The sequence below is a fragment of the Schistocerca gregaria genome, chromosome 2 (assembly GCF_023897955.1).
Source record: "Schistocerca gregaria isolate iqSchGreg1 chromosome 2, iqSchGreg1.2, whole genome shotgun sequence".
In the NCBI taxonomy this organism is placed as follows: Eukaryota; Metazoa; Arthropoda; class Insecta; order Orthoptera; family Acrididae; genus Schistocerca; species Schistocerca gregaria.
Window position 1 is genome coordinate 176371165 of NC_064921.1, and position 12810 is coordinate 176383974.

Consider the following 12810-nt stretch of genomic DNA (forward strand, 5'->3'; position numbering starts at 1 on the left):
TAGCCAAACATCTCACTTCTTTTCTGAAACCGTTGGTAGGAAAAAGACCACATCACATCCGTAACTCAGCTGATTTATCAATAGACAAGGGGGTTCCCGTGTAAGCAGTTCTGACCGTTTGCCTAACTTTGATGTGGTATCACCTTTTACAAAGGTCTCCTTCGCGCATTCTTTGTCACTAACTGTGAAAAATTTTCAGCTGCAAGTCACCGCTTTGTTTCGGCACCCTCAATCTTCAATCTGTATTACGTTCACGAAGAATATTTTGCACAGAGTAACGGCGTCACCATGGGCAGCCCTCTGTGTCCCTTGGTGCCCAACCTTTTTGTGGAGTGTTTCGAGGAGAGAGCGCTTGAATCAGCTGCCCATAAACCAACTGTATTTTGCAGGAAATACGGACAATACTTTCATAGTGTCACCCCATGAGAAGATAAACTGATGGAGATTCTTTACCACATCAACTCCATTCACGACAACATTCGGCTCATTATGGAAATGGAGGAAGATGATGGAGGTGTTGGTAGATGACAGAACGATGGCTCTCTGTGGCTTTCAGTTTATCGGAAAGCCACTCATACGTATCTGTATTTGCAAGCGCGAAAGTGCTATAACCCGCCGCGAACAATAAAAGTGCTTGAAACACTTGTACTCAGAGGTTACACAGTCTGAGATCCAAATAGTTTGCCTAAAGAGCTCGCCCACCTAAAGACAGTGTTAAGAAAAAATGAGTGTTCCACCCAGCAAATAAACAGGTTACTGTCAGTTAAAAGAAAGAATCATGGAGCGGATAAAGAGAAGAACACGCCGACGAAGTCTTTGGTTTTCCTTCCTTTTATTGGGAACATTTAGTTTAAAATAGCAAAAATTCTCTGTAATTTCATGCTAAAGTGACTTTCCGTTCACCGTCTAAGATTAAACGCTTTTGGGATCGATTAAAGACGACTTCTTATTACGGAAGGCCGGAATTTGCAAAATGCCTTTCAGTGTAGTATGGCTTATGTAGTACAGACCACACGCAATGTGAGAGAACGCTGCACTGAACATCAACGTTGCACTCGCCTTTTGGAACCAAGAAAGTTCGCTATTGCCGAAAGCTATGTGTCCACGGACATTACGTGGAGTGTGATGGAACTATGACTCTGACCACAACAAATCTTTTTGCGACCACAGTATTAATGAATCTGTGGAAATATGCCTAGCAGAAAATCTGATGAATGGCGATAGCGGCCACCAGTTGAACAATGTGTGGAACAGCGTAATCTGTACGATTTGCTGTAACAGCAGACGACACATTGCGCCATCGGCCGCAGCGAGCGGTAACACAGAGGAGAGTTGAGCCACGCGGTTCCACTAGCGAGGACGCTGCCGCCGGGACGTGTGGACCGTCTAACTCGAACTTCAACGCGTGCGCAGAAACTCGCAGCGCGCTACATATGGCGGAACGGAGCAAGTCTTCGTCTTGGGTGGCTCACCTGAAGACGACTGACAGGTGCCCAGTCGAAATATCGTGCGATGAATTATACGACGACAGTTGTAAGCTTGAAATTCAATTCGCCAGGAAAATTTTAAAATTCACGCAAGAAGATCCTTTTTCACAGTCTATAACTTCTTGTCATGCAACTCTCTTCTGTTTCAATTTAGCAGACTTCAGTGATTCTATCTGCCCACATTTTGCTCTCATATTTCACAATGTCAAAATGTTTAATTTTAAACTCTTCCCTCTGACTGAGCTTTATTCGAGTACTTCGCTTAGTGATGAGACCAATGTGTCTGGGGCATAAGGGCGATATGGTGTCCCATTTATTTTCTTTTGATGTTTATTGCTCGTTATTTACTGGAGTGAAATCAGCAACTTGTATTAAAAAGCTACTTGGATTTCTGGTATTTAAATACTGTACCAATAAGGCTAAATACACTGAAGAGCCAAAGAAACTGATATACCTGCCCAGTATCGTGTAGCGCCCCCGGGAGCACGCTGAAGTGCCGCAACAATGGGTGGCATGTACTCGACTAATATCTGAAGTAGTGCTGGCGACAACTGACACCATGAATCCTACAGGGCTGCCCATAAATTCGTAAGAGTACGACGGGGTGTAAATCTCTTCTCAACAGCACGTTGCTAGGCATCTGAAACGAGACTCGTCCGACAAGGTAACATTTTTCTAGTCATCAACAGTCCAACGCCGGTGTTGACGGGCCCAGGCGAGGCGTAAAGCCTTGTGTCGCGCACTCATCAAGGAAACAGGAGTGGACCTTAGGTTCCAAAAGCCCATATCGATAATGTTTCGTTGAATGGTTCGCACGCTGGCACTTGTTGACGGCCTAGCATTGAAATCTGCAGCAGTTTCGGAAGGGTTGCACTTTTGTCGCGTTGAACGATTCTCTATCGTCGTTGGTCCCGTTGTTGCAGCATCTTTTTCCGATGCAGCGATGTCGGAGATCTGATGTTTTACTGGCTTCCTGACGTTCATGGTGCACTCGTGAAACGCTCGTACTGGAAAATCTCTACTTCATCGCTACATCGGAGATGCTGTGTCCCATCTCTCGTGCGCCGACTATCACACCACGTTCAAACTCATTTAAATCTTGACAACGTGCCATTGTAGCAGCAGTAACTGACCTACCAACTTCTGTGTTGTCTGATTTAACCATTGTCGACAGCAGCGCCGTATTCCCTTGTTTACATATCTCTGTATTTGAATACGTATGCCTATACGAGTTTCTTTGGCGCTTCAGTGTAATCTAACATGAACACCTTCTGGTTAGATATTTTGACCATAGTTACGTCTCAGGTTTACTTTTCTTTGTAAAATACGTTGTACTACAGACCTATTAAAATATCTGTGACAGATCATAGCTAAATAATGAGAAATATGAATACTATAGACTACAGTATTATTTAAATTTCCTTATATATTTGCGGTCACAAGCAAAAGTTTAAAGCAGAATTAAAATCACGCTCGGTTCTCAAGGAAGCTCAAAATCAACGTACGCTTTCCATGTATACCAGTAGAGTCATTTATCTTTTTCACAAAATGTAGCACAGTCGAACTGTCAAGTGGCGTGCAAAGAAATACAGACAACAGCTGTTCGGGTTTACACAAATAGTAATTCTAGACTGTCTGCTTGCGCCGCAGTTACGTGTTCGGCTCATAGTTACAGAAAATTACAACATTAATGACACTGAGGTGACGAAAGTCATGGGATACGTCTTAATATCGTGTTGGGCCTTATTTTCCTCGGCGTAGTGCAGCAACTCGACGCGACAATAGTTGGAAGTCCATTGCAGAAATATTGAGCCATGCTCCCACCATAGCCGTCCATAATTGCGAAAGTGTTGCCGGTGCAGATTTTGTGACCTTTCGATTATGTCCCATAAATGTTCCATGGAATTCATGTCGGGAAACCACGAACTGTCCAGAATGTTCTTCAAACCAATCGCAAAAATTTGTGGGCTGGAGACATGGTACATTGTCATCCATGAAAACTTGGAAGCATGATGTCCATGGCTTCATGTGGTCTCCAACTAGCCGAACATAACCATTTATAGTCAATGATCGGTTCAGTTAGAGGACACAGATTGTGTCACATGTATCACAGCCCTCAACATTATCGAACCACCACCAGGTTGCACAGTGCCCTGTTGAAAACTTGGGTCAATGGCTTCGTGGGGTCTTCGCAGCGCTCGAAACCTACTATCAGCTCTTACCAGCTGACATCGGGACTCACTAGGCCACGGTATTCCAATCGTTTAGTGTCCAGCCGACATCATCATGAGCCCAGGAGAGGTGCTGCAGCCGATGTCGTCCTGTTAGCAAAGGCACTCGCATCGGTCATCTGCTGCCATAGCCCATTAACGCCAAATTTCGTCGCACAGTTCTAACGAATACGTTCGCCGTACGTGCCACAGACGTTTCTGTGGTTATTTCACGCAGTGTTGCTTATCGGTCGTTAAGCGAAGGGCGCCTGAAATTTGGTATTCTCAGTACACTGGGACTGAAATGTCACACACAGCTAGTTCCACCTACCATTTCGTCAGCTGACATCGTGCGGCCATAATCACGTCGGAAACCTTTTCACATGAACCACCTGAGAGCAGATGACAGCTCCTCCAATGCATTGACCTTCTTCGTCTTGTGTACACGATATACCACCGTATGCATATGGGCATATCGCTATCCCATGACTTGTCATATCAGTGTAATACCTACCAGCAACATATTTCTTGAAGTGTCAACATGAGGTTTGTTAACTTAATTTGAGACTCGAAATTTTCATTTAGTAAGAAAGCTGTTGTTAGGAGCTGAAATCGGAGCTCACCTAGTATGTCCTGCTGAGGCAACCACTTGCTGACCATCACGTTTGGTGGCTGTCCGGGTAGGGTCTTGTTCTCCCACTTCCAGAGGACGCGCTGTGGGAGTTCCCGAAAGGCGTCCAGGAAAGCCTGGACCTTCTGCCACGGCAATCCGCTGCTCTTGACGTTGGATCCCAGACTCATGTATATCACGCCGTGCTCTGCGCCGTCAATAAACTCCTGGATATCCTGGAACAGCCACGAGAATATATAACCAATGTCAGTTCTTTGGTCTGAAGTACTGAAACATACACTACCAGAACAGAAATGCGACATTCTCAAGATTAAGTTCATTTTAGTGACAAGTGACGTGACAGAAATTCTATCACTGTAGGAATTTATGATAATAAACCAAGTCCAAATAAAACACATATTTCGCATAAATGGTGACCAAACAGTCACGCGGATACACAGAGTGCAAACCAGGCGAATATTCTTGCATGCAAACGATGGTAAAAGTACCGAATGGCATCATACGATAGATTATCGTAAGCAGCCTGGGTCTTTTGTTCTGTTCGGCAATGGTTCTTGTAGGCCCTGGAGAACGAGTGAGTCCCAAGTTCATCGTGTGTGATACGTGGTTCGTTGCCGAGAGATCTGGTGATCCTGCTGGCCAGGGCAGTTTTATACCGCAAAGGGCACGTTCCTTCGCAGCAGCCGTATGTGGACGTGCAGTGTCATGCTGCAAAAGGTCATCGCCTTCCTGTCGCAGAAACAAAAGTAGCATGGCGATAAAAACCTGTGCAAAGTAACAGGCACTGGTTACTGTAGCCTGCAGAAATACCAAGTGTGAGGGCGAGCTGTAACTGATGGCTCCTAGCAACATGCAGCCTGGGGTGAGATCTGTGTGTCGTCGACGTATGCACTATGGAACAGGCCACTCTCCAGGTGTACATCGCACGCATGTACGAGGGCTATTCAGAAATAGGGAACGTTTTGGCATTAAAAAAACTAAGTTACAAGAAAAACATGTTATTACTAGGTCTATAACTTTGCTTCCGCCGTTTTTCCTCCAAGTTCGAGACTTTATTGTGAAAAACTTACAAAAAAAAATTACGATTCAAAGTATTGGCCATTGGTTTCTCCTAGCTTTAGGGCAGCATACGAATGCCACAGTGTATAAACTGGACATCTTTTGTGGGGAGTGATGAATCTATCCAATTTTGCACTTGTTCATATGACCGCAAGTGCTAGTCAGCTAGGTCATGTGTCATAGATCGAGAAAGGTGGCAGTCAGAGGGAGGAGTATCTGGAGAATACAGCGGGTGGGGTAGAAATTCTCATTTCAACGTTTCCAAGTATGTTTTGACGGGATTTTCGACATTGGGTCGTGCACTGTCATGTTGCAAAATCATTTTTTCATGTCTATCGTGTGGCCGTTTGTCTTTCAGTGTTCGCCTCAAATTCATCAGTTGCTTTCGATAACGATTTCCTGTGACTGTTCCTGTCGATTGCAGTAGCATCGAACGCTTTCTCTCTTTCACAACCATGCCGGTCTTCAACGTCCACATCACCATCCTTGAAGCATGGAAACCATTTTCTGCGAAGTTATAACAGGCGTCTCATCATAGGTTTTAGCCAGCTTTTTATGAGCTTCAGCCCCAGATTTCTTCATATCAAAGCAGAAAATTAAAACCTCCCGCAGATGACGAGAATTGGGCTCATAAGTTGACGAATTCAGAATAACTTCATGATGCAATCAAAAGTCGACTGATATTTGGATGGCGTTGTTGTTGTTGTGGTCTTCAGTCCTGAGACTGGTTTGATGCACCTCTCCATGGTAATCTATGCTGTGCAAGCTCCTTCACCTCCCAGTACCTACTACAATCTACATCCTTCTGAATCTGCTTAGTGTATTCATCTCTTGGTCTCCCTCTACGATTTTTCCCCTCCACGCTGCCCTCCAATGCTAAATTTGTGATCCCCTGATGCCTCAGGACATGTCCTACCAATCGATCCCTTCTTCTAGTCAAGTTGTAGCACAAACTTCTCTTCTCCCCAATCCTATTCAGTACCTCCTCATTAATTACATGATCTACCCACCTAATCTTCAACATTCTTCTGTAGCACCACATTTAGAAAGCTTCTATTCTCTTCTTGTCCAAACTATTTATTGCCCATGTTTCACTTCCACTCCATGCAAAAACTTTCAGAAACGACTTCCTGATACTTAAATTTATACTCGATGTTAACAAATTTCTCTTCTTCAGAAACGCTTTCCTTCCCATTGCCAGTCTACATTTGATATCCTCTCTACTTCGACTATCATCAGTTATTTTGCTCCCCAAATAGCAAAACTCCTTTACTACATTAAGTGTCTCATTTCCTAATCTAATTCCCTCAGCATCACCCGACTTAATTCGACTACACTCCATCATCCTCGTTTTGCTTTTGTTGATGTTCATCTTATATCCTCCTTTCAAGATACTGTCCATTCCGTTCAACAACTCTTCCAAGTCCTTTGCTGTCTCTGACAGAATTACAATATCATCGGTGAACCTTAAAGTTTTTATTTCTTCTCCCTGGATTTTAATACCTACTCCGAATTTTTCTTTTGTTTCCTTTATTGCTCGCTCAGTATACAGATTGAATCTCATCGGGGAGAGGCTACAACCCTGTCTCACTCCCTCCCAACCACTGCTTCCCTTTCATGTCCCTCGACTCTTATAACTGCCATCTGGCATCTGTACAAATTGTAAATAGGCTTTCGCTCCCTTTATTTTACCGCTGCTACCTTTAGAATTTCAAAGAGAGTATTCCAGTCAACATTGTCAAAAGCTTTCTCTAAGTCTACAAATGCTAAAAACGTAGGTTTTCCTTTTTCTTAATATTTCTTCTGAGATAGGTCGTAAGGTCAGTATCGCCTCACGTGTTCCAACATTTCTACGGAATCCAAACTGATCTTCCCCGAGGTCGGTTTCTACCAGTTTTTTCATTCGTCTGTAAGTAATTCGCATGAGTATTTTGCAGCTGTGACTTATTAAACTGATAGTTCGATAATTTTCACATCTGTCAACATCTTCTTTCTTTGGGATTGGAATTATTATATTCTTCTTGTAGCCTGAGGGTATTTCGCCTGTCTCATACATCTTGCTCACCAGATGGTAGAGTTTTGTCAGGACTGGCTCTCCCAAGGCCGTCAGTAGTTCCAATGGAATATTGTCTACTCCGGGGGCCTTGTTTCTACTCAGGTCTTTCAGTGCTCTGTCAAACTCTTCACGCAGTATCGTATCCCCCTTTTCATCTTCATCTACATCCTCTTCCATTTCCAAAGTACATCCTCAAGTACATCGCCCTTGTATAGACCCTCTATATACTCCTTCCACCTTTCTGCTTTACCTTCTTTGCTTAGAACTGGGCTGCCATCTGAGCTCTTGATATTCATACACGTGGTTCTCTTCTCTCTATTTATGTCCATGTTTCACTTCCATACATGGCTACACTCCATACAAATACAAGTACATCGCCCTTGTATAGACCCTCTATATACTCCTTCCACCTTTTTGCTCTCCCTTCTTTGCTTAGAACATCAGTGCTCTTGATATTCATACCAGTGGATCTCTTGTCTCCAAAGGTCTCTTTAATTTTCCTGTAGGCTGTATCTATCTTACATCTAGTGAGATAAGCCTCTACAACCTTACATTTGTCCTCTAGCCATCCCTGCTTAGCCATTTTGCACTTCCTGTCTATATCATTTTTGAGATGTTTGTATTCCTTTTTGCCTGCTTCATTTACTGCATTTTTATATTTTCTCCTTTCATCAATTAAATTCAATACTTCTTCTGTTACCCAAGGATTTCTACTAGCCCTCGTCTTGTTACCTACTTGATCCTCTGCTGCCTTCACTACTTCATCCCTCAGAGCTACCCAGTCTTCTTCTACTGTACTTCTTTCCCCCACTGCTGTCAATTGAATTTCCACCATTTTGCAATTTCTTCAGTTTTAATCTACAGTTCATAACCAATAGATTGTGTTCAGAGTCCACATCTGCCCCTGGAAATGTCTTACAATTTAAAACCTGGTTCCTAAATCTCTGTCTTTCCATTATATAGTCTATCTGATACCTTTTAGTATCTCCAGGAGTCTTCCATGGCGTTATGTTCCCAAATTCCTAAGCTTACTATATGGCACTTACGACGAACGACTTGCATCACTACTTTACACTACTGCCGTCTGTTGCCAAACTGCGGAAGCAAAGTTGTTGACCTAATATATAAATCTGAAAGAGCGACTGACATACTTCTTTTCCACTTAGTCACCAAACACACCACTTATCATAGCGGTGGACAAGATTTTAAGTACCTTCGTCGTAAAAATCTGCCGCCTGAGACTTCAGCCAGTTAATCACTCCCGCCCGAAGTTCAACGTCATCATCAAAGCGCTGCGTTGTAAGCCAATTCTTAGTCTTGGGAAACAAGTGGAAGTTTCTTGGTGCAAGATCGGTTTTGTAGAGCGGATGAGGGAAAGTTTCCAATTTGAATGAGTTAAGGAATTCTTTAGTGCAGTTTGCCGTTTGAGATCGGGAATTGTCGTGCAAAAATAAAATTTTGGAAGTCAGCTTCCCTTGGCGTTTGTTTTGTTCTGATCTTCTAAGGCTGTGTAACGTTTGACAGTACCGGTCAGAATTAATGTTTGCTCCACGTTCGAGAAAATCAATAAGAAGCACACCTTGCCTATCCCAAAACACTGTCGCCATCTACTTCCTTACTGACAAGGTTTGCAAACATTTTCTTAGTTTTGGGGGGTACCCTGTGTGCCCCACTCCATGGACTGTAATCTTGTCTCGCAGTTGACGTGTTTCACCCAAGTCTCGTCACCGGTTACGATTCGATCCAGTAATGAATCATCATGTTTGTGGTAGGCCTGCAGAAATGTCAATGTTGCCCCCATTCGCTGTTCTTTACGGTGCTCTGTAAGCATCGTGGACAAAGTTGTGGTAGCTTAGCTTTTGAGGGACAGTTTCAAAACAACAAAGTCCGTGAAACTTGTGGAAAAGGAAGCGAAAACTCCATTATTGTGAAGCGACGGTTTTCACGAGTCATATCAACTACTTTAGCGGTAAGACAGTCAGTCATAATGCTCGGGCGTCCACTCTTCTCTTCATCATGAATGTTGGTTCAGCCGTTTTTAATCGAAGGCACCATTTCCGGACGGAACATTCACTCATAGCGTTGTTTCCGTACACTTCGCACAGTTCATGATAAATACACTCCTGGAAATGGAAAAAAGAACACATTGACACCGGTGTGTCAGACCCACCATACTTGCTCCGGACACTGCGAGAGGGCTGTACAAGCAATGATCACACACACGGCACAGCTGACACACCATGAACCGCGGTGTTGGCCGTCGTATGGCGCTAGCTGCGCAGCATTTGTGCACCGCCGCCGTCAGTGTCAACCAGTTTGCCGTGGCATACGGAGCTCCATCGCAGTCTTTAACACTGGTAGCATGCCGCGACAGCGTAGACGTGAACCGTATGTGCAGTTGACGGACTTTGAGCGAGGGCGTATAGTGGGCATGCGGGAGGCCGGGTGGACGTACCGCCGAATTGCTCAACACGTGGGGCGTGAGGTCTCCACAGTACATCGATGTTGTCGCCAGTGGTCGGCGGAAGGTGCACGTGCCCGTCAACCTGGGATCGGACCACAGCGACGCACGGATGCACGCCAAGACCGTAGGATCCTACGCAGTTCCGTAGGGGACCGCACCGCCACTTCCCAGCAAATTAGGGACACTGTTGCTCCTGGGGTATCGGCGACGACCATTCGCAACCGTCTCCATGAAGCTGGGCTAAGGTCCCGCACACCGTTAGGCCGTCTTCCGCTCACGCCCCAACATCGTGCAGCCCGCCTCCAGTGGTGTCGCGACAGGCGTGAATGGAGACGTGTCGTCTTCAGCGATGAGAGTCGCTTCTGCCTTGGTGCCAATGATGGTCGTATGCGTGTTTGGCGCCGTGCAGGTGAGCGCCACAATCAGGACTGCATACGACCGAGGCACACAGGGCCAACATCCGGTATCATGGTGTGGGGAGCGATCTCCTACACTGGCCGTACACCTCTGGTGATCGTCGAGGGGACCCTGAATAGTGCACAGTACATCCAAACCGTCATCGAACCCATCGTTCTACCATTCCTAGACCGGCAAGGGAACTTGCTGTTCCAACAGGAAAATGCACGTCCGCATGTATCCCGTGTCACCCAACGTGCTCTGGAAGGTATAAGTCAACTACCCTGACCAGCAAGATCTCCGGATCTGTCCCCCATTGAGCATGTTTGGGACTGGATGAAGCGTCGTCTCACGCGGTCTGCACGTCCAGCACGAACGCTGGTCCAACTGAGGCGCCAGGTGGAAATGGCATGGCAAGCCGTTCCACAGGACTACATCCAGCATCTCTACGATCGTTTCCATGGGAGAATAGCAGCCTGCATTGCTGCGAAAGGTGGATATACACTGTACTAGTGCCGACATTGTGCATGCTCTGTTGCCTGTGTCTATGTGTCTGTGGTTCTGTCAGTGTGATCATGTGATGTATCTGACCCCAGGAATGTGTCAATAAAGTTTCCCCTTCCTGGGACAATGAATTCACGGTGTTCTTATTTCAATTTCCAGGAGTGTATGTATAGGTTTTATGCTTTTTGCCAACGAAAACCGTATCACAGACCGCACCTCACAACTGGCGGGGTTTTATAATGCAGCGCACATTTCCGATTCGAATATCGAAGAAACCAGACGCGCAGAGACGTTCCCGCTGTCACTTATGGATGCCAACTGAGCTGCCGAGCATGCACATACCAAAATATACGCGGTCAGCGCGCACCTAGCGGCTTCAGACAGAAACGTTCACTACATTCTGAATAGCCCTTGTACGTCCATCACTCGAATACACTCAGAAACTACTCTCATCGCTGAATACAGAAAAGCGCCATTCTACTCTTGTCAACTCTTTCTTCAGAGTAGCCCAGATTGTCGGTGTCGTGGTGTCAGTAATAGATTGACCAACTCCACAAGTGTCGTTAGTCATTTGAGACACTGCACGTGCAACATGTTCCCGAGTTTTTCCCTCAATGCTGCTGAGGGAAGAATGGGCTGTACGCGGATTCCAGAACGTGATCAACGCGTATGGGAATGTTCCACAGACTACTGCTGAAGGCAGCGACGCACCACCGACACTCAACCTAAATAAATGCGATGTATTGTGCATATATAGGAAAAGAAATTCACTACTGTGAAGTATACTATTGGTGAGAAATTGCTGGAAACTGTATCTACCGTGAAATATTTAGGTATAACTATTCAGAGCGACATTGCGCGGAATGACCACATAAAGCAAACAGTGGGAAAAGAAGATGCCAGGCTGAGATTCATAGGAAGAATCTTAAAGACATGGAACTCAACCACGAAGGAAGTGACTCACAGAGAAAATAAAGATCCAATGGAGGGCTGTGCGTTTCGTCATGGGATCATTTAGCTGGCGCGAGGGCGTTACAGAGATTTTCAACAAACTGTAATGATAGGTGTTACAAGAGAGGAGTTACATACACAACGGAGAGGTTAATCACTGAAATTTTGGGAGAGCAATTTCCGGAAATAGTTGCACGACATATTGCTGAATCCTACATATACCTCTAGAAACTACGACGATGAAAAAAATCGAGAAATTAGACCTAATACAGTGGCTTACCGATAATTGTTCTTAGGCCGTGCCATTCGCGAATTGAACTGGGAAAGCGGGACCAGTTAGTGGTACCAGAAGTACTCTCCACCCTGCAGGTGGATTGCAGTGTATTGATGTAGATGTGGATTATGCGCAGTATGTACAGCAATCCATCTTCGTGAAGGCTCGCAATGCGACCCCGTTAAAATGTCTGAAGCTGTTCAAAAGGAGAACGTAGTCTTCAGCCGGCTGCCCGAGAATGAATGCTGTAAACACTGTTCACCTGTAAACTCAGCACATTCGCTGCGCGCAGACTCAAAACAGTTAGACCTCCTGAGCGCCATCTAATCGCTGATGGATGTGACGAATTAATAACACACTACAACACATTTGTATGCGCATATTATACCTTCGTGCGACTAAAAACAGTCCTTGAGTGTGTTGCACTTTTTGCCGGCAGTTTATAAAATGCAACGAAAGCCGAATTTATTAAATTTTCTCACCTGTTGTGGAGTTTTCACAGCCAATCTAACGGCAAGTGAAAATTTCACTAAAATTGAAAAACCACTTCAAACGTTCAAAACGTACGACATGACGGTATATTATATACTCTAGTCGCAGCAGGGAAATGTTAACTCAGTCATGCTGGGATGCAGCCATACGCCATGTTGTATTTGTGGACTACAGTTGATTAACTAATGAATCGAAACCAGTTTAGGCATTAAAGGATTTACATGAGGAAATGACTGAATGAAACTTTATAGTTAAAAGAAAAGTGCTTGCTGATACTTTCAAGGTA

At 44.9% G+C, this 12810-nt stretch overlaps 1 protein-coding gene across 2 annotated transcripts in view; it reads right to left on the reverse strand.

Moving 5' to 3' along the window:
* LOC126336627 (UDP-glucosyltransferase 2-like) overlaps positions 1–12810 on the reverse strand; it is a 104111-nt gene that overhangs the window by 62338 nt on the left and 28963 nt on the right. For both annotated transcript variants that reach the window (XM_050000517.1, XM_050000518.1), the window contains exon 5: positions 4321–4543. In XM_050000517.1, the coding sequence (XP_049856474.1) occupies positions 4321–4543 (223 nt within the window). The remainder of the gene's footprint in view (positions 1–4320; positions 4544–12810) is intronic.